This window comes from Alligator mississippiensis, chromosome 6 (assembly GCF_030867095.1).
Source record: "Alligator mississippiensis isolate rAllMis1 chromosome 6, rAllMis1, whole genome shotgun sequence".
In the NCBI taxonomy this organism is placed as follows: Eukaryota; Metazoa; Chordata; order Crocodylia; family Alligatoridae; genus Alligator; species Alligator mississippiensis.
In genome coordinates, this window is record NC_081829.1 from 85,435,313 (window position 1) to 85,455,796 (window position 20,484).

The 20,484-nt window shown below is 46.4% G+C and overlaps 1 protein-coding gene across 8 annotated transcripts in view; it reads left to right on the forward strand.

The window, feature by feature from the left end:
• The first annotated feature begins 2,750 nt into the window (after positions 1-2,750).
• Positions 2,751-20,484, forward strand: part of ATE1 (arginyltransferase 1) — a 177,682-nt gene continuing 159,948 nt past the window's right edge. For 4 of the 8 annotated variants that reach the window (XR_009463114.1, XM_019485894.2, XM_019485896.2 and 1 more), the window contains exons 1-5: positions 2,751-2,859; positions 7,023-7,086; positions 10,757-10,819; positions 11,617-11,720; positions 14,094-14,366. Coding sequence is in view for 7 of the 8 variants with exons in the window: in XM_019485894.2 (XP_019341439.1) it covers positions 2,766-2,859; positions 7,023-7,086; positions 10,757-10,819; positions 11,617-11,720; positions 14,094-14,366 (598 nt within the window). In the remaining variant the exon portion in view is untranslated. Of the gene's footprint in view, positions 2,860-3,060; positions 3,199-7,022; positions 7,087-8,289; positions 8,449-10,756; positions 10,820-11,616; positions 11,721-14,093; positions 14,367-20,484 lie in introns of those variants that run through there. The other 4 variants (XM_019485899.2, XM_019485900.2, XM_019485897.2 and 1 more) reach the window with 3 other exon arrangements.

Sequence of the window (20,484 nt, forward strand, 5' to 3'; positions counted from 1 at the left end):
TTCTTTTTCAACTTTTCATTACAAAGTAAATATATTGGATACTGTAATGGTCCAGAATACAGAAGGTGTATAATGATTACAAATTAGGTCCTGTTTGTAGTTATCAGTGATTCTTACTAATGTTCTCTACTTGATCTAGTAGTAATCATGGTGAAAATGAGGAATAAGGGGAGTGGAGCTCCTTAAGGATGGGGAGAGGGACTTTAGATATATTTGTGATTCCAGAGCATCTGAATCGGAGAAGACTGGAGATGTCATACACCATGGGAAAGTACAAATTTATGAGGGAATCATAGAAGAAAAGGGCTGGAGGAATCTTAGGAGGTCACCCAGCTCAAAATGGGATCTTTCCAGATTAAGCTGTCCCTGTCAAGTTACTTGTCTAACCTGCTCTTAACTTCTAGTGATGGAGAATCTACAGCAAGGATATGCAACCCCTGGCATGTGTGCCAATTAGTGGTACGTGTAGACATTTTCTCCAGTATGCCAGGAGGTGTGCGAGGGAGTTGTTTAAAACAACAACAAAAAATGTTTAAGTTGCTGCTCTAGGCTCTCCGGAACAGCCACAGGTTGCGGTGCCATGACTGGTGCCAGGGGCGAAGTCGGGAGAACAGAGGCAGAGATGCTGTCTGTGTTCTTCTGACCCTGCCTCCTGCCCCTGGGCTGCGCCCTGAGGCCCAGGCTAGCCCCTGGAGGGGAGCTGTGGGTGAGCTGGGCCAGGACCCAGGCAGGTGCTGCACAGGGCTGTTGCACTGCCTGGCTGGGGTAGGATGCTGGGCTCAGGGTGCTCCTGGCTCCAGGCTTGACCTCCCTGCATGCCAGGCACAGTGTGAGCAGGGTGGAGCCGCCTCCGGTATGGGGGCCCAGCCGTGGGAGACCTCTGGACCCCAGGAACAGCCACTGTGGCTGCCCTGGCCTTGACCTTGCCCCCCGCAGCTCCCCTCCAGGGTTTGGGGCCAGTGCTGCGCAGGACCACTGTACTGCAGGTTCCCAGCCATCTTGGCCCCAAGCGCTACCCACAAGAGGTGTTACCAGGGCCTGGGGGGCTCCTGAGGCCAAGCCCTCTTACCAGGGGCAGCTCTTCCCCATTCACGCTGTGCCCAATGCAGAGAGAGCCCAAGTCAAGAACCAGGAGTCCCCTGAGCACGGTGTTCTGCCTTGGCCAGGTGGCATCCCCTCATGGGCAGGGCAGCTGTGCCCATCCCTGTGGAGCTGTCAGGCCAGGCTAGGCCCCACCTTGGGTGCCACTGGATACCCATGCTCACCCGTCAGTATTGGCCTGTGCCCATGGAGTTCTGGAGCAGCCCCTGCTTCCCACCCAGCCCCCACCTTCCCAAGGCGCCAGGCAGGTTAGCCTGCCAACAGTGTCTCCCCCTGAATCTGCTTCTCTGTGTGCCGCCTGGACCCTGCGCCGAGCACCCATCCCTGCCTCCGCCTCACAGGAGAGCTGAGACTCCTTCCCAGCTAAGAAATGCTGCCAAGAAGGTTTCTGTATCTATTGACCCTTCTGTGAAATCCTATGAAATATGAACTTTCATTTCTCCCCAGGAGAACTTTTACAATCTTTTCTCTGATGCCTGATGAAGGGTGTTTGTGCCCGAAAGCTTGCAATTAAAGATTTTTTTTTTTTTTTTTTTGCAAAACTCTTGTTGATCTAATAAAAGATACCACCTCTGTCCACGAGCCCTGATTGCTTTTTTTTCTCTAGAACAATACAGCTACGACCTGGATACCTGCCACATGGCTTTGACACTCTTGGTTCCAAAGTTTCAGGTGTACGTGGTAGCCGTGTTGGTCTGAAACAAAAAGACATACAAAAAACTAGAACTCTTGGTTCCAAAATGATACCTTTTATTAGACCATCTGGAAAATGGCAGGAAAAATTGTCCTTTTCTGCAAGCTTTTGGGATCAAAGTCCCTTCGTCAGGCTCTGGGAAAAGCGTAGATGGTACAAGGTGGTAAAAAGTCCCCAGAGGTAGGAAATAAATTTCATTTTTGCACAGAGGGAGCTGAAGATGGAGGGCTGTCCCTCTGGTCCAGGAGGCTGTCTTTGTGAGGGGTGCTGAGCAGCTCTTTGATGTGTAGATCAGGTAGGATTCCTTCCCTGGAGGTGTCAGATAGCTTTGAAGGGCATTTAAGCAAACGGAAAGGCTTTCCCAATAATGAGGGGGTTTCAGTATTGAAATGAACCATTAGAGCTGCTCGCTGTTACACAGCACTTGTTCACTCAGCCTGTTTCATGGATCATCCCAAAGAAAATGTCAAGGTTAGCTCCCGCAAACTTGTTTTTTGCAGGGATGTCCTGGTTAGGACGACTGCTTTTCCAACAAAAGGTGGGGGATACTTGCTCAGGTATTGCTGTTATGATCAAATAGGTCAGTGCAAAATTGTAACCAGATGTCAGTCATTAGGAAACAAGTGAAGGGGGAGGTAACTTAGCCACTTCAAAAAATGAATGATTAAAACACTGGGGGAAAAAAGGAGGAATGGGGCTGGGGAAAGAGATAGGCTAAAGACGAAACATGCTTGGATACTGCAGGCAGTCTAGTCTGGCCCACGACGATCTAGTTCCTTCTTTAGACCAGGGAGGTTTTTGCCCCCTTTTCCAGCTGGGAAGTTGTTGCAGAGCCCTGCTAAAAAGGGGGAAGTTGTGCACGGATCACGACGAGCGTACTCCAAGTCTTTCTACATTTTTGCAAAGAGGAACCCCGGCAGCGGGAGCACACGTGCTACCGGCGGGAGGAGGGAGGGACGAGAGAGGCGGCATGTCCGGCGGCCGCAGCGTGGTGGAGTACCGCGGCCGCAAGCCCGGCTACCGCTGCGGCTACTGCGCCGCCCCGCACGGCAAAGCCTCTGCCGGTGAGTGGTGGTGGGGGGCGCCCTCACTAGACATGGCGGAACGCGCGCCCTCGCCCTTCCGCCGCGGGGAAGCCGCTTCCCCTCTGTCGCGCGGGCGGCATTCCAGCCCGTGCCCTTAGTCAAGATGGCGGGCGGCGCCGGGTTTCCCCGCGGAGGCTTGCCCGCAGCCAACATGGCGGAGCCGGCGCCTCGCACCGGAAGGCCACCGCGCTGAGCCGAGCCGGCGCCGGGGCAAGATGGCGGCGGCCGGCGGGTCGCTGAGCATTGTGGAGTACTTCGGCGGCGAGGGCGGATACCGCTGCGGCTACTGCAAGACTGCCACCGGCAACCTCTCCTGCGGTACGGCTGGCCGTGCGCTGGGGCTGCCCCACCGCGGGCAAAACAGCCCTCCCCCCCGGCCGGCCCGAGCGTGCAGCAGGAGGCCTCTGCCCCTTGCATGCAGGGATAGCCCGAGCTGCCTTGTCTGAGGGCTGCTGTGCAGCTGAAGGGGCAGGCGTTGTTCGCCCCCCAGCCCTGGGCAGGGAAGACCTCGGGGGTCCAAACCGCCCCCGCGAGGGGTGTGTCCCCACCCAGCTGGGCACGGGGCCTCGCACACCCGGGGGGTGAAGAAGCCGGGAGGGGTAGCGAGCGGCTGGATGCAAAGCCGGTGGCGGTGGTGGCTCCGTGGGGCCCGGGGCGGTCACCCCAGTTCGACGCCCCCACCTCAGGGTCGGCCCTGGTGTCCAGTCCCCTTGCGAAGATCTCCAGGGCGGGGGCCTGCGCCGCCCCCCTGGGAGTTCATACCGGTCGGTCGCGCAGAAGTTTTTTCCTTACACCGGCAGTCCTCCGATGTGCGACACAGCTGGTTCCCGAAAACGGCGTCTTCAGTTGAAACGTCGTCACTCGGAACCGATTTTCCCAATGTTATAAATGGATTGGTTCCTGAACCTAGGCCGGATGACCTATTTTCACCAAAAATAACCCCTAATTTTGTACTTGATCAATTCTAGATGAGTAATACAGCTACATTAATGCATTTATATTGTAAATAGAATCATATTGATTTGGAAGGACCTCTTTGAGATGACTTTGCTGGACTTTTTGAACGGCTTTTTGAAGGGTTGGGGGCTGGAGTCTTCTCGGGAGTCTTGGCTGTTTTCTTAAAGAAAGCGTCCAGGGAAGTTAGGACAGACGTTCTCCAGGGAGATGGGCGATGCAGCGACTTGTTCGCATGGCATCAGATCAAGCGTTGTAAAGTCGAAACTGACGTTATAAAGTTGAAACAGGGTGTCGGTTTATAACCCTTGTAACTCGAAATGTTGTAAGTTGATTACTGCCTGCATCCAGTCTGAAATCTCTTCTCCTAGGAGTTTATGACCAGCTCTCCTTGCCTACAGTCCCATAAAGAGCAAAATCTGGGACACGGTTGACAGGCTACAGAGAGCAGCCGTGCAACTGAGGGAGGCTGGTCAGGCTCACAGCTGATAAAGCAGCAAGGAGCCACGGACAACTCAAGGCGGGTTAGAGTTGGCAGGAGACATGCTAATGCTGGTTCTAATCGGGCTGCCAGGTGCTGCTCCTGGGCCAGTCTTCAAATTCAGGGTGGGAGTGCCCTTTGCGCCACTTCGTAGTACAGTTGTTCCTTTATGTAGGTGTGAGTGCTGGTTGCTGACAAAGAAAAATGGGAAAAAGGCTGCATGTGCTTAAAAACAAAGTGTGAAAGAAAACAGCATGAAAGAAAAAATGTAGTCAAGGTCGAGCTTATGGACCTTTACAAAAGACCTGACTACTTAAGTAAGATAAAAGCGCAGAAAATGAAATGGATATCACAAGAACCAATGAGGGAAGATACGCAAGGCAGATTTCTGAAGCTGAGGTGGAGGGTATCACACCTCAAGACAGACCAAGGCAACAATGGGAAGACGAAACTCAAACTGGCCTGGAAGGGGTAGGTGAAAATGCAGCAAGGTGGGAGGAGGTTGCATAAGACAGGCTGAGATGCAAAGGCCCCTGAGGTCTGTGACGCCAGAGAGAGAATGCCTTTTCAGGGGTTTGGGATGCAATCCTGATTTATTACTGGTAAACATTGTCCACCTCTGCTTGGGGCTTCAGATGCTTCCAAATCCTTTGGCAGGCATCCTACGTGTAGGCCCAAGCCCAGATGCTTGGGGTTCAGATGCCCCTGACTTTGTCTTGCCCTCGGCCAGACAGCTGCAGGGACAAGCTAGGGAGGAGTCTGCCGTTTCCATAAAGTCAGTGGGTAGCCAAGATCCTCCCACTGGAACCTGGCCAGGGGAAGCTAACTGTGGAGGATCTCACAGGGAGTCCTGCCCTCAAGCAGACAAGGGTGTGACCTGCCACTACACAGTGCCATTTTAATTGCATTACTTCGGTCAGGATATTTCCTCTGCCAGGTTGGTGACTGTGGCATTTCTTCTGCCCTGATTTCAGGATTGCCTGAGGAAAAAAAACAAAACCTCATGCTGTGGTGGGGTTAGAGAGTTGTATATGTGACAGCCCAGCAACTGTGCAAGAAGCAAGGGGTTTTATGGTAATACCTTTTATTGGACTAACTGTATAGTTGGGGGAGATGTGACAAATGCTTTCAGGCACAATAGCTTCTGTCTAACATCTCTTCCAGCTAGATAATTGGTCCATTAAAATACAGCACCAAAAAAGCCTCTGGCTTGTGGATACTCCAGAAAGTTTGGTCATTTAATTAGTTGCTTTTGCAGGTCTGCTTCTGTCCTGGGACTGCTGTCTGCTTAAGGCAAACCCATCTTTTACTGGCTGTACCAGATGTAAGGCAGTGTAGTTAGCACCTGTTGTGGGAGCTAACTCGGGAGAGCTGATCATCTCTCTAGTTCAGACATACTGCGCAAGACTAATGCAAGCTATATGAATGTTAGCCTGTTTCCAGGTCCTAAACGCTATTAGTGTAGTTAAAGAGGCAACGTGGTCCTTTGTTCATAAGTGTGTCTTGCACTTACAGAATTAAGAAGTGTGTGCATATAGGAATAACTTCCTCTATTACGAGGATCCAAACACCTCTTTGATGGAATGCAGCAGCCACTGCTCCTGTTTGCAAACGAAATGTGATCTGCTGATGTAAAAGAATATGTGTATTTTCATTCACGTGGCAAACACAATATCTGTATCTTCTGTACAGAACTGTGTTTTTAGTTTTTGTAAAACCTGAATTTAGCCCTGTGGGAACAAAAAAAGCAAAGCAGGTAATCATGACCTGTGTACCAAATACCTAAAACTTGCAGTGCTGTCAGCATTATGTATCGACAGAGGAGGGTCTTCTGTTTGCTGGTGTCCTGTTGCTTTCAATCTGAGTTTTTCAAGGGAGCTTTTTAAAAAAAAATATCATTCAAAGAGGAATATAAAAGAAATTTTACTCCTATGAAATGAGACATAATTTGTCTCAAGTACCATAAACTGGGAATCCTGCTTATATTGTGTAATATAATCAAATGAACAACAGACATCTTTAAAGAAAGATGATAAAACTTTTACTCCTATTTCTTTCAAAATACTTTTTGTTTTGCTGGCTGAGAGCTTCATTGTAGACATTTCTTGATTCTAAGGGTAATGTAATAGGCATTATTAAAAAGTATCTCTTTTTGTAGAAGCATTTATTTTTCATGCAGAAAATAACACATATGTATCATGTTCAACCCTTAATTTTGCCAGCTCAGAGTACTTACATTCCCAACTGCATTTTTGTAATTGTTGACCTATCTAACATGCAGTATTTAACGTGGTGCTTTGTCTTTCTTGATCCAGTGATAGCTAAGAAACAGAGATTGTTAGCTGCTGTCACAGCAGGCTTTTCAAGCTCAAGCAGTAGAGGCATATGGTTTTAGAACTATAGGTCCAGCATTCAGCACTTGTCCTGCCCTGGGGCTGAGACTTACCTGTGTAGAAGTAGTTCCAGTGTTTTCAGTAACCCGCTCTTGTGAATAAGGACAATTATAATAGGATATAATAGTTAAGATTTGGATATGATGTCTGTTTGGACATTGAAGTGATGCATGTGAGTAACTGTTTCCTAGAAAGATGTGTGTTCAAAAAATTGTGAGTTAACTTTTGGATTTACTGAAATATTTCTATAAAATTGTTCCTATCTTTATATTTTAAGGAAAACTGTTAATCAATTGTATAACTGTTTATTACAGGCATGTGGGCGCATTCAATGACAGTTCAAGATTACCAAGACCTTATAGATAGAGGATGGCGAAGGTAAATTAAAAAAACAACCCTTCCTCCCCCCAAAAAAGAGGCTGCACGAAACAAAAAAGGGTCATTTCATAGAGCATTTAATAGAAATGTTTTTTTTCCAGACTGCACACAGTTTTTAAACAAACCTCCAGAACGAAAGCCTCATATGCAGCACTGAGGACCTGAAGAATGCTTCTGATTCTCATTGTCCTAGCTAATATAAATGTAAAGAATATATATGGTTGTGGTTTATTTGGAATTTTAAAACTTTCAAAGCAGAGGTAAAAGACTATTTCTTTAAGCATAATGGGCACGTCTACATGAGACACTTAACGTGCATTGGGCTAATTCTGCTGCATATCAGTGTGGCTGGCAAAAACCATGCTAATGTGCAGTAGCTTTAGTCCAGTGTGCATTAAGCGTCACACAAAAACCATTCATCTGCACTAATGTGCAGTAGTGTCAATTATGGCGCGTTAAGTTAGTCCGTGTTATTACAGGTACTAAACTTAATGCGCCGTAATTATGCTGCATTAATAAACGTAGATGTGCCCATCGTGTCATAAATTGATGCTATTCCTTTAACACAGAGGTTTAAATATAAGGCTTAGGGATTTATTTGCGGGGGTGGGGGTTTGGATAAATGACCATCATCTTTTTAACAAGGATAAAAAAAAAAAAGTGCCGAAGACTTCTAAGGTTGTATTCAGTCAACTAAATAAATGAATTGTTTGGGTTTTTTTCCAAAAAAAGGTCAGCTTGCAGCTCTTCAGGACTTTTGAGTGTCCAATCATTATTTGGATGATTAATGCTGGGACTTGAAAAGAATCCATTTGTCGTGTTCAAGAACACTTGTGATATCTTGTACATCTCCCACTGTACTCTATAATTCATATAAACTGTTAATAAGAAGACTGGGATAACTTGGGAAAAGTTATTTTCAGAATATGTGGGCTTTCTGCCTTTTGAAGCTGGAAGATGTGGTTGAATTTGAAATTTTATTTTTCTATTTGAACAAAGAATTTTGTTCTTGTTTCCTTGTCTCCCAAAGCAGTCTGTTGGTTTCCACAAGAAGGATTACAGCACCTTGCTACTTAACTTTTTCCCCAGTCTCCATTTTGGGCACTTTCCTGTTGTGGATATTAGTTCATGCCTGTTTAATGTCTCATATATTTTCTAAGGAGCAGAAGGAAAAGTGTGACATGATCTTTACTTTTGCCTTAGAATCATAGGTCATAGGACTGGAAGGGACCTGTAAGATCATCAAGTCCAGTCCCCTGCCATGGGCAGGAAGTTGTTTGGCTCAGGCGAGCTTGACAAGGTACCTGTCCAGCCTCATCTTGAACACCTCCAAGGAGGGGGACTGCACCACCTCTGCTGGAAGTGAGTTCCAGATTCTGGTGGCCCTTACAGAGAAAAATTTCTTTCTTATATCTAGCCTGAATTTGCCCTCGATTAGCTTGTGCCCATTAGTCCTCGTCCTCATTTGAGGGGCCTTCCTGAAGAGTTGCTCCCCTAGATCTTGATGCTCACCCCTGACGTACTTGTAGGTGTCTATCAAGTCACCTCTCAGCCTTCTCTTACTTGGGCTGAATGCTCAGTTCCCGGAGTCTCTCCCCATAGGGCCTGTCCTCCTTGCCCGTGACCATACAGGTGGTCCTTCTCTGCACCCTCTCAAGCTTATCAATATCCTTGAAGTGCGGTGCCCAGAACTGTACACAGTACTCTAGCTGAGGCCTCACCAGCGCCAAATAGAGAGGGAGGAGCACCTCCCTGGATCTGTTGACCACACAATGGTTGATGCACCCCAGAGTTCAATTTGCCTTTCTGGCAACTTCATCGCACTGCTGGCTCATATTCATCCTCAGGTCAATTGTGACCCCCAGGTCTAACTGAGATGCTGTGCCAGCCAGTGGACCACCCCCATTGTGTAATTATGGTCAGGGTTCTTCCTACCTAGATGAAGGTCTTTGCACTTTTCCCTATTAAACCTCATCTGATTGCGTTCCGCCCATGAATCCAGTCTGTCAAGGTCGTCCACAGCTTGGTATCATCCGCAGACTTAATCGTTGAGTTTTCCACCTCCTTATCCAAGTCATTAATAAATATATTAAAGAGCAGGGGTCCAAGCATCGATCCCTGGGACCTCCAGGATGAGGCCATCCCATCGATTACCACCTTCTGGGAGTGGCTTCTAAGCCAGTTGTCCACCCACCTCTGTAGATTGCTCCAGCCCAGTACCTTCCAGTTTGTTTGAGAGGATCCCGTGGGAAGCAGAATCAAAGGTTTTACTGAAGTGTAAGTAAATCGCCTCCACCTCGTGTCCCTCGTCCAGATGACTAGTTACCTGGTTATAGAAGGGCACAAGGTTTGTCAGGCATGATCTACCCTCAACAAAGCCATGCTGGTTGCTTCTTAACACCTCATCAGTTACCAGCTTGTGATTGGCCTCCTTAACCATTTTTTCAAAGATATTACCCAGGACCGAGGTCAGATTGACCAGTGTGTAGTTTGCAGGGTCATCCCTCTTCCCTTTCTTAAAGATGGGTACCACATTGGCCTTCTCCTCATTGTCCGGGACCACTCCTGAGCTCCATGACTCCTCAAACAACTTGGCCAGTGGCGCTGCTATAAGCTCAGCCAGATCTTTCAGGATGTTCAGGTGCAGATCTTTGGCCCCATCAGACTTGAAAATGTCCAAGCATTGTAGGAGATCCCTCACCTGTTCAGGACTGATTTCATGTTGTCTGTTGTCTTCCCCATGTTCCCTGGGGCTCTGGTCAGGTGGAAAGCCCCCGTTTGATTTCAGTAATACCGATGTCACGCATGTATTTAGGAGTTCTACCTTTTCGCAGACATCAATTGTGGGCTGCCCAAGTATTCAGTAGGGGTCCGATAGTGAAGCCCAATTTTTTTTTTTTTGCTCCCCATGTATCTGTAGAAGGACTTTTTGTTGTATTTTATTCCGGTTGCCAGCTTGATCTCCATGCCTGCGTTAGCTTTTTGTGTTTCATATCTGGAGGCCCTGGCAATACTGGTGTATTCCTTTCTGGTTGATGAGCCATTCTTCCATTGCATATATGCTTCTGTTTTCTTTTTCAGTAGCTCCCTAACATCCCTTGGGGCTGTAATTTTCAGTTCAGTCAGTGATTTAACTGATCAGAGTCTTGTTAACTTTATTTTGCTGCTTGCAAAACCTGGGAGCAAGTACTGATGCTTTGGACCTATATGCAGGTAGAATTAATGATCCTGTAGTAGGAAAAAAATCTCTTAGTAATTGCAAGTGCTGAAAATGTATATTTTTTAGAAAAATGAAATCTTAGGTTGTCAGAAACAGGTAAATAGGCCCTTCCAGTCTTCAAGAGAAGCTTGCCACTGAATAAAAAAGTTTGTCATATTCAGAATGGGGGCTCAGAATAAAAATTGTCTTGGAGAGACATGGCTAAGATGGGAGACTTTCATAGTTGTGTTCTCATGTCACCATTCCCATTGCAGAAAGACCTAAATATGAATTGTCTTGTTAAAATAAGAATGTGGAAATGCTGCATGATAGCAAATGAATGAGCCTACTATGTAGATATTATTGCTTGAAGGAATAATTTAATTTACTTTACAATAACTTAGACTTTTCAGTGAATGAATTTTAGCTGATACACAGATTAAAATGTAATAAAACTTTTATTACTTTTAGAAGTGGGAAGTATGTCTACAAGCCCATTATGAATGAAACATGTTGTCCTCAGTATACAATAAGGTAAGATCTTATTGCATATGAATAATACATTTAATATTGTGGTGGTCGTTGGACATTTCCAGTTGTTATGCCTCTTCATTATAGGCATTTAGGATGTTTTAATACCTCCTTCGGTTTGAAATAGAGTTGGATAGTAAATTTACTTTTTACTGGTGTTGAATTCCTTGAATGTTAAATGTCTAAAAAGATTCAAATTATGTAGGCACCCAGGCCTATCCTAATTAGTTAACCAATTTATGGCAGCATCTGGGCTGATGTCCTTTAAATTATTTGGTGTTTTCATACCAGTTCTTAATAGATATGTGAATGTATTTGACAGGCAGCCTCCCTGGCTTGAGCTGCAAAGATGGTAAATAGTTTGAATGAAGGTAAAAATGATTCCTAGGCAATGGTGAGAGTAGTGATAGTGTCAGAAGAATTTGCATTGTTGTCACCAGTGTGGCATCTAATACATGGGTAGCAAGGACTTCAAAGTGTCAATAAGCACTTAACTTGAGCAATATACCGCACTTTAATTTACTTAGTGGGAGTGTAATTTCCTTCCGTTTATGCAACTGTAAGGTCAGATGGGGGTTTGTATCATGCAGTACAAGGCAACAGAATATCAGAAACATGAAAATGGATTTAATTTAATGGATGGTGACAAGGTTTACAAAGGAATTTAGCAGATAAAAAATTGAAAATAAATATTTGCATGAAATAATATCTGGAAAGTTCAGATAACTTTTAGTATTTTCTTTGAAATGCTATTTCTTCAGAGAAAGACATTTCTTTAAAATGTTTGTTTCATTTTTTAGATGTCAAGTTCTGCATTTTCAACCTTCCAGATCTCACAAAAAAGCTGTGAAAAAAGTGCTGAAATTTCTTTCTAAAGGAGATGTTTCAAAAATGGCTGGTGAAGGTAAGAATTATGGCGGGTGATATCTTTTATTGGACTGATTGCACGGTTCGGATTTCTGGACAGAAATATTTTTACAAATGGATAATGAGCCATTGGTGTGTGTTCTTTTACAAAAAAAAGTGTGGTCAAGTATTTCAAGGGATTTGAAATTTTACAATCTCATGGGTGGGGAAGTACTCTGGAATTTAAGCACTGCATCTGTTATTTCTAAACCAGTTAATGGAGCAGGTAGATCATATCTACCATCTAAGAGGGGTACCGTATAGCTCAGGGGCAGGCAATTATTTTGGTTGGAGGGCCACTTAATGAAAGTTCTGGTGAGCTGTTGAGGGCCACAAGGGTAGCCCAGTCCCTTGACGAGTGCCCTGCCCCCTTGTCGCCATCTTGGGATTGAAAGTCCCACCTTTGCCATCAGAAGTCCCTCCCCTTGCCCTGGAAGTGCCATCTTGAAACCGAACCCCCCCAAATCATATACTAAAAAAAAAAAAAAATCAAACGTCTACTATAACTTATTTTAATATTATTTAAAAAATATATTTTTCCTAATTTAGGTGTGTTTGCATAGTGTATATAGTGGTGATTGCATAATAGCTCACAATACAGTCTTACTCTTGTATATTGGGTGGGGTTGCGTGTTTGGGGGGTATGTGTGTGGGGTCTGTGGTTGGGGTGGGGCTGTTGGAGTGTGTGGGTGTGTGTGGCATTATGGTGAAGGGTGGGAGTGTGTGTGGGGGGTATGGGAGGGTGCAGGTGTGTTTCGGGGAGTGGAAGGGTGTGGGGGTTTGCGGAGGGGTCCATGGAGTCTCTTGAGTGTGCCAGTCCCTGAATCTGCATGTGCTGGTGGTGAGCAGGGCCAGCCCTGCCCAGCCCCATAGCGCTTCTGCCCAAGTCCCCGGCTGTACTTGGTGGCAGGGGGTAGAGCCAGCTCCACCTGGCCCCATAACATGCAGCTCCCATGCTCCCACCCAAGTCCCTGGCTTCAGGTGGCGGCAGCATGCCGGGCCCTGCCCCATAGCACTGCCACCCCAGTCTCTGTCTGTACATGGTGATAGGGTGCGGGGCCAGCCTCACTCAGCCCCATAGCTGCAGCTCCTGCGCTCCCACCCCAGTCCCCGGCCGCATGTGGTGGCAGCATGCAGGGCCAGCCGCACCTGGCCCCATAACATACAGCTCCCTGTGCTCCGTCCCTTTCCCCCAGACGGAGTCCCTGGTCCCCGCCCAGCGGGGCCTGTACTTGAATTCCAACTCACAGGCTGGGAGGCTGGGAACAGTCATGGGGTGGCCAGCAAAAGCCTTTGCAAGGCATAGTCTTTTTGTCTCTCTTACCTCCTAGCTCAGGGGTAGGGCTGGTCAGGCCAGGCTGGGGTGAGGGGTGCAGAGCTGCACCTTGTGTAGGGATGTGCTGGCTTGCAGAGGACAGCTCAGGGCCAGGGCTTACAGTGGGACCCTGCAGGCCAGGTGAAATTGCTTGGTGGGCTGAATGTGACCCACGGGCTGTACTTGACCTATCCCTGGTTAGGCTGTATTGCCCCAGAAATAGGCCAGAGGACAAATTCTTTTGCCCCCTTCTTGGTTCAAAGCAAAACAAGTTTCCTTACCATTTTTTTTCATAGCTTGTTTTCCCCACCCGCATTGTGCAGGTGGCTGCTTTCTTGCAAGGGATGTTTCAGTCAATTATCTCAGGTTCTCACCCCTGCTGTTGAAGCTGCAATCTGAATATCATTGAACAGATGAGTGAGGACAGGCTGGCTTTTTGTCCTGTAGAATTGGACAGTCAGTTCTTGGTTTAGCATCAAGAAACACAGAAACTGGCTGCTATCTTTGTGAGGTTCTAAATTTTTTCTCACTGCTTCTGTTGGCAATGTAGCACCTCTTTATTATATCAGAAAGTGAACATATTTCTCACATATCCTGTGACAGTAGAGAATGTTCCACTCTAGTGAAGCACATAACTTTTCTCACAGATGTATTTATATTATCAGTACAAATGTGGTCTATTTTCAGGGTGAATGGATATTGGAACAAAAGAACAACATCTTTGTCTTTTTGTTAAGAAACATTAAAGTTGGAAATATCTTGGATATTGGCATAAGCCAAATATGAGCTATAATTACATAGTGAATTTCACTCTGCAATTTTCCCCCTACCATTTAAACAAGTAATGGGTTGGGAAACTGGGGAAGTAGTTTCCTTTGTTTGATATTTTGATACTTTAAAATTCATGGTGTTGAGATCATAAATATATCTGCTTTCTTGATAGTCATTGTAGTTTCTGAGTTATTTGGGTTCTTTTGAAAGTAAATTATTGCAATGTGTAGGTGTGGCATCTATCATTTGATCTACATTGTCAATTGTCACTTGTCTCATTTTCAGAAGAGCCTATGGATTCCCATGGAGGGGATGCAGTTGCCAGTGATTTCATGTTAAGAAGTGCATCTGATGTCAGTCAGCCTGAACTGACACCCCTGCAAGTAGAATCTGAAGAGAAGGTGGAGACTGAAATCCAGGGAAAAGAAGAAATGGACAAAGATGTAGCTGAGGAAAAAGTAGAATCTAGATCTCTCCAGACACATGCAAAGGAAGAGACGCCCGAGTCCAGTGAACCATCCAATTCAGCTAAAAATGTGCACGCATCACCAAAACCAGGTAATCAACATTTCTTTGGAAATCAGAATATTTATCGTCACTGCCCTATTATTTTCTCTTTTTATTATTCTTGTTTTACAATCTCTTTTTTTTTTTTTTTTTACCCAAACTGAAGAGCTTGGGCTGTTCCTTTGTTTCCCTTATAGTCTCAACAATCAAAGGAACAGTAATATGTAAATCAAAATACAGTATATGATCAATTTACTTTTTTAGTACTCCCAGTGTTTTGCTATTTTTGTTTGGTTTCATTTATGGTCCCATACAGTAGGCATGTGAATAGGTGGCTGCTAGGAGCTCTACGGGCCACCTTATCTCCTCAGTCACTTATTGACTGATGTGCATGTTTTGTAACAAAAATTAGCAGCTATTTAAATATGAATCTCAAGTGCTTTCAAGTTTTTAGCAGTGCTGTGGTCTTATCACAGATAGCTAGTTCTGTAGGCAGAGAGAGGTAGTTAGCCATGTTGGTCTGAAATCAGGAAGAAACCAGGTAGAGATGCACCATATAGACTAAATAAGATGCATATCAGACTAAGGGAAAAGGGAGAGGAAAAGGAGAAAGAGGGAGTGTAGTAGGGGTTGGGGAGAGGCCCCTGCTAGACCCTTTGGGAGGGGCTAGGCCAGGGAAAATGCCCATGTTGGGGCTTGGATGAGTGGTGCCGTCTTGGCCTGTAAGCCCTGAAAGGAATGAGTGACTCACCTGGCCAGGTCCAGGAGCACCACACCGCCCGGCATACTGAGGGAAGCCCAAGCCTCCTGGCAGCTTCTCCCGGCAGAGGCAGAACAAATAGCACTCCCTTGGTGCTCTGGGGTATGGGGAACTCACCTGGCAGGATCTGGGGAGACTGGACTGCTGGGGAGATGCGGGGAGAGAACTCCTGTGGCAGGGTCCCAGGCAGGCAATACTTCCCCATCCCTCATGGGATGCCAGGAAAACTGCAACCCTGACTCAGGAGCCGACTCAGGAAACACTTGGATGCTTATCTTGCTGGGATCCTTTGACCCTAGCTGAGTTCCTGCCCCTGGGGCAGGGGGCTGGGCTTGATGATCTTTGAGGTCCCTTCCAGCCCTAACGTCCATGAAATATGAAAACTATGAACTCTACCTATCCTCTAGATAAGTAAAGCCAGGTGGTGGGGGCTTTCAGGTGGCTTATTGGCAGGGAGACAGGGGCACCAGTAGGAGGAGTACCTCAGAGAGAGAGAGAGAGTACTGCATCCGTGAGAGAGAGGGAAGGGACACCGATGGCAGCCAGCCTTGGAGAGCCCTGGATAGACCTGGGTAAAGAAGGAATTTGCCCGGAGGAACTGAGCTAAAGAGCCTACTGGCTCAGGGTGGCTATGGATAGTGCAGCTGAAGTCCAGCACAGACCCAGAAATTTTTCTTTGTGTTGTTATGTAGTAATCACAAGCGAGGGGAGTATAGCAGGGGAAAAGTCCAATTCCTTGCGCACCTAAGTTTTGGTTAATCAAGCCCAGGGGCCAACACGTGAGACCCAGTAGCACCTGATTGTGAATCCTGTGATGAGCAAGCCGAGACTTCATCTGTCCTGGACCCACTGATCCCAGAGAGAAGGAAGACTACCACAAGCTCTGTGGAGACATTCAAAGGGAGCGACCTGTCTAGAGGACCCAGCCACGATCTCTCATGAAGCTCACAGTCCACTGGGCCGGAGAGGCTCCAAGAACTGGTGACTTGCACTCAGTACCAGCAGGAAGAGACGACTTGGCACCCAAGAGGAAAGGGGTAGGGTGTGGGGGTGGTGGAGCCCTGTAGAAGACCAGCTTTGCTCATAGGATCATCACACCAGATACGATCTAGACTCCTGAGAACTAACTTCACATCAAAGGTGTGGCAGGAAAGAGAGAGGAAGACTGAGGTAGAGGTCTCTGAGATCCCAATGCGACAAGGAGCAGCTGTTAAGCTTGCTCGCTCACAGGCAGCGAAGAAGAAAAGATCCCATAGGGATCATTAAGGTGTGCATTCTGGTTGGTGAGATCAGAGCAGATACGGTTGTAATGTAGAGTTTGGCTACATACAATGGATCTCGTAGTGTGCTTAGAGCAAGGGTGGGCAAAATATGGCTCCAAGGGCCGTATCTGGTTTGCCAGCTAACTGGATCTGGCCTGTGGTTGCTCCTGTGGCGCAAACATGAGGCTGAGCCCTACACGCTCCTGGCAGGGCAGCCTGTGCTACGCTCCTACTGGCATGGGCCCCGGCCAGCATGAAGCTTCTGGTGGGGCTGTTTCCAGTGTGGCTGCAGCCAGCCAGATGCTCCTCTGCTCCCCTCAACTCCAGCGAGAGCTGCCTGTCCATAGCAGCGCATCAGGGGAAGGAGTGGAAGGAAGAGCGGCTACTGGAGATGAGGGGAGCACAACAGCATCTGACTGGCTGCAGCCACACCAGGAACAGCACACTCCCCACCTCCCAGAAGCTGCGTGCTGGCTGAGGCCTGGGCTGGTGGGGCTGTTCTGCTCTCCTTGCCTCCTGCTGATGCTGCTGCTCCTGCCACTGCTCTGGGCGGACAGGCGGGAAGCTTTAGTTGGCAGCTCCTGCCCACCACGTGGAGCTCTAGCACCCAGCTTCCTTCCACCCACTCTGCCCACCCAGTGCAATGAGCAGCCATCTGCAGGTGGGCAGAGCAGGTGGAAGGCAGCTTGGAGCAGGAGCTCCATGCACTGGGCAGGAGCTGCCAACTTAAGCTTCGTGCCATCCTGGAGCGGTGTGGCAGGAGCAGCGGCTGCAGCTGGAGGCAAGTGGGGGAGCAGAACAGCCCTGCCAGCCCGAGCCTCAGCCAGTATGCAGCTTCCCGCGGGGCTGTTCCTGGTGTGGTTGCAGCCAGTTTGGTGCTGCTGTGCTGCCCTTGCCTCCTGGTGACAATGTGTGTGGCCGGCTCTGGCCATGCTGAGAACGCCCCGCCAAAAGCTGTGCGCTGGACGGGGGCCGGGCTGGGGCTGGGGCTGGCAGGTGTGGGTAGGAGCACGGAACGACCGTATGGAGCATTGCAGGGGCAGCTGTTGACTGGGTGAGCTCTGCTGCATGTACCCCGACCTCCCCCTCCCTGCCCTCACTCCCAGCTAGCTCCCACACACGCACACGTCCCCTCCACGCACCCCCTTACAAGCTACATACTTTAAAAAATATCTGTCTTGTGGACATTTACAAAACGTGTTAAAGAAGCAAAGATTTGTAATGAATTGGACGAACCATTTTCCCACGCTTGAGAAGCAAATTGATGTAAACTGACAGAAGATGGCAGCTTTGAGTAAAGATTATTAGTAGAAGCTGCCATTTTTTTTTTGTTGAAAAAGTCAAGGTACAGTCATTAGTTGACATTAAGAATAACAGTGGGTGAAACTTTAAACAATAAAGGTGCATATAAAGGAAGTTTGAAATATGATGTTTGTATTCACTATTTCAAAAATTAAGGACATGTTTTTATTAACAGAAATGTCCAGTTTTGTACATCTTTCTTTTGGCAGAGTTTTTAAATGATGTATTAAAGGGAATAAGAAACACCAAAATGCTTATTCAGTTTACTCTTTTTATTTTATTAAAGTAATTGGTGAGAAAGGTCACCTTTAGTTTAGAACTTTCCAGATTGAGGGATGTTTAGTTTTTGTCTTGGAAAAAGTAGACTTTTTCTGTGATAACTTATTTATAGAGGAATAAAAACCCAATTAAACAAATGGGTCATTGTCCTGACAGAGTGGCTGGCTGTCTCTATTTACTTTCTTTTGGAAAAAATGGTTTGCATATTTATGCAAAAAAAAAAAAAAAAAAGTACTGATTTTAAACATTATCTTTAGTGAGTCACATAATTACAACAGGTAGGGGACCCCAAACAGATGGTGAGGATAGGTTAAGTATTTGAAACATTCTTCAAATATGTCATGAGTATTTCAAGCAAACAGTACTGCCGACTTATTTGTGGCTAATGGGCAAGTCACGTAGGGAAAACTGCAAAAACTGCCTGCTAGATGGGGATAACAACACTTGCCCACCTTTTTCTAAGTGCTTTTAGGCCTAGGAATGAAAAGCCCAGAGGAAATACAGATGTAAAAGAAAAAAAAGGAGAACACATTTGCAAGATGTGGAAGGGAAGTAAGGGGTCTCCCCAGACCGTGGAATATGGTGGTCTCAGTCTGTCTGCTGAACAATGGGCCACCTTCTCCCTCTAGTAAGTTGCCCATTGTTCAGTGGACAGACTGAGGCCACCATACTCCACAGTCTGGAGAGAGCCCTTACTTCACTTTCACATTTTTCAAATTTGTTCTTTTATGTTCTCCTCCGCTTTTCTCCCTCATCCTGCACCTATTTTTGCAAGGTCTGCTATTGGACATCAGGCAGGATCGCGCTGAGGAGCCTTGCTTGTGCTGAAGCCTGCATGTATCATAACATCAACCTACCCCTCCTCTCCTCTCCTCCCAACTCCCCTTGTTCATGATGATGATAATGCTTGGCTTACTGGATCTTAAATTTACATAATTTTCATGAGACAGTGCACAGGGCCTGGCAGAAGTGGTGCGGGGCCTGGCCTGGGTGTCATGTTGGGGCCTGCTGGTTGGGACAGTCTCTATATGTAAGAATGAATGAACTGATCTGACATCAGCTGCAGAAAGAAAGGCGGCACAGTCTATCAGCTGTACAGAAAGGCAGCTGGAGGCCCCTGGAACCAAAATGTTTAATGGCACTGGTCAAAGTGGCCCTGCTTTCTGCCTGATTTCAGACTAACACTGCTCTCTACTCAGCTTACAAGCACAACTTTTTTCTGACTGCCAGCATTTTAATCTTGTCCTTGCTAAATTTGGCTTGCACATCTTCACTGGCAACAATCTGCATCTGGGTTTTAAGTAACAAAATTATGTTGCATATTCAAGGAAGGAGTGAAACCATCTTGCTCTCCAATAAGCTATCTTGACTGGTACTAGAAGAAGTAAAAAGTGATAACCTAATTTTTGTGCCTTAAGAGACTGCTGTTTCTAGATTGTAATATTCAAATCTTAAGGAATCTATTAATCGATGGCTAATAAACTTTCTTTGGTGAGTGAAGGCAGCGTGAGCTAAGCCATTACGTTTTGGACAGTCTATGCATTATTTTTAAATAAGATTTGTAGGATTCCTCACTCTGGAGAACAAACGTTCAGCTGACCCAATCCAGTGCTTTATCAACATCTAACTAAAGTTGGTTTGCTACTGAACAAAGATTTCCCAAGCAGCAGCACTGGATTTATTCACACACAAAAGCAAACTAAGTTCCTCTACTCCTTGGAGGATGAGAAGGGCAGAAGAGGCCATTTGCTTCTCTCATCAGTTAGTACAGTCTGACCCAGCAGAGACGGAGAAAAAGGAATTCCCTTGTTGCTAGTACATGACTGGATTTATTGATTTATTTATTTATTTATTTTAGCTCTGATCACACTTAACAAAAAGCCTTTAACTGATTTGACATGGACATCTCCTGAGAGTGAGGAGCTGGGTTAGCCACAGCAAGAAGTTAGTGGTTGGAGTATTAGATTAATTTAGTTCTTACGCTACTATATAACAAGTGTAGTTGAAACGATCCCTTCCTTTGACATTTCTGATGATGGCTCTTCGTTATCCAAGGCATTGCTCCCAATACTAAAGGTAAATGTTTTAGATTAGGCCAGCATGACTTTTATCGATGTATCCTGCCCAAGGAAACGCCCGTGGCAGTGACAGATTGTTTTCAGAATATTTTTGGTGAAACAGTAGACAGAAGAAAAAAAAAAAAAAGAATTGGGGGAACCCTCCATATTTCCATATGTGGCAATTAATAGGTCTTCCCATAGCCTCCTGGTGATCCTTTCCTTAAATATAACAGTGTGGTTCCTTTGTATCCCGTAACCTCAAATAGTTAAAAATGTTGAAGGTGGAGGACGCACAGACATTGTGATATAATTTGGGAAGAATATAATGACCATACCAGTATACCTTATAGGGGACCTTCAGAAGAGCTTCTGTAGGATTGGGGATAGTATTGATGGAGAACTTTTCATGCTTGCTTTTTACCCACATTCCCATGACTGCAGCATATGATTCCTGGTGTCTTCTTCACTTACAAAAGCAGAGCTGGTTATGGGACACTGTTAGTCAT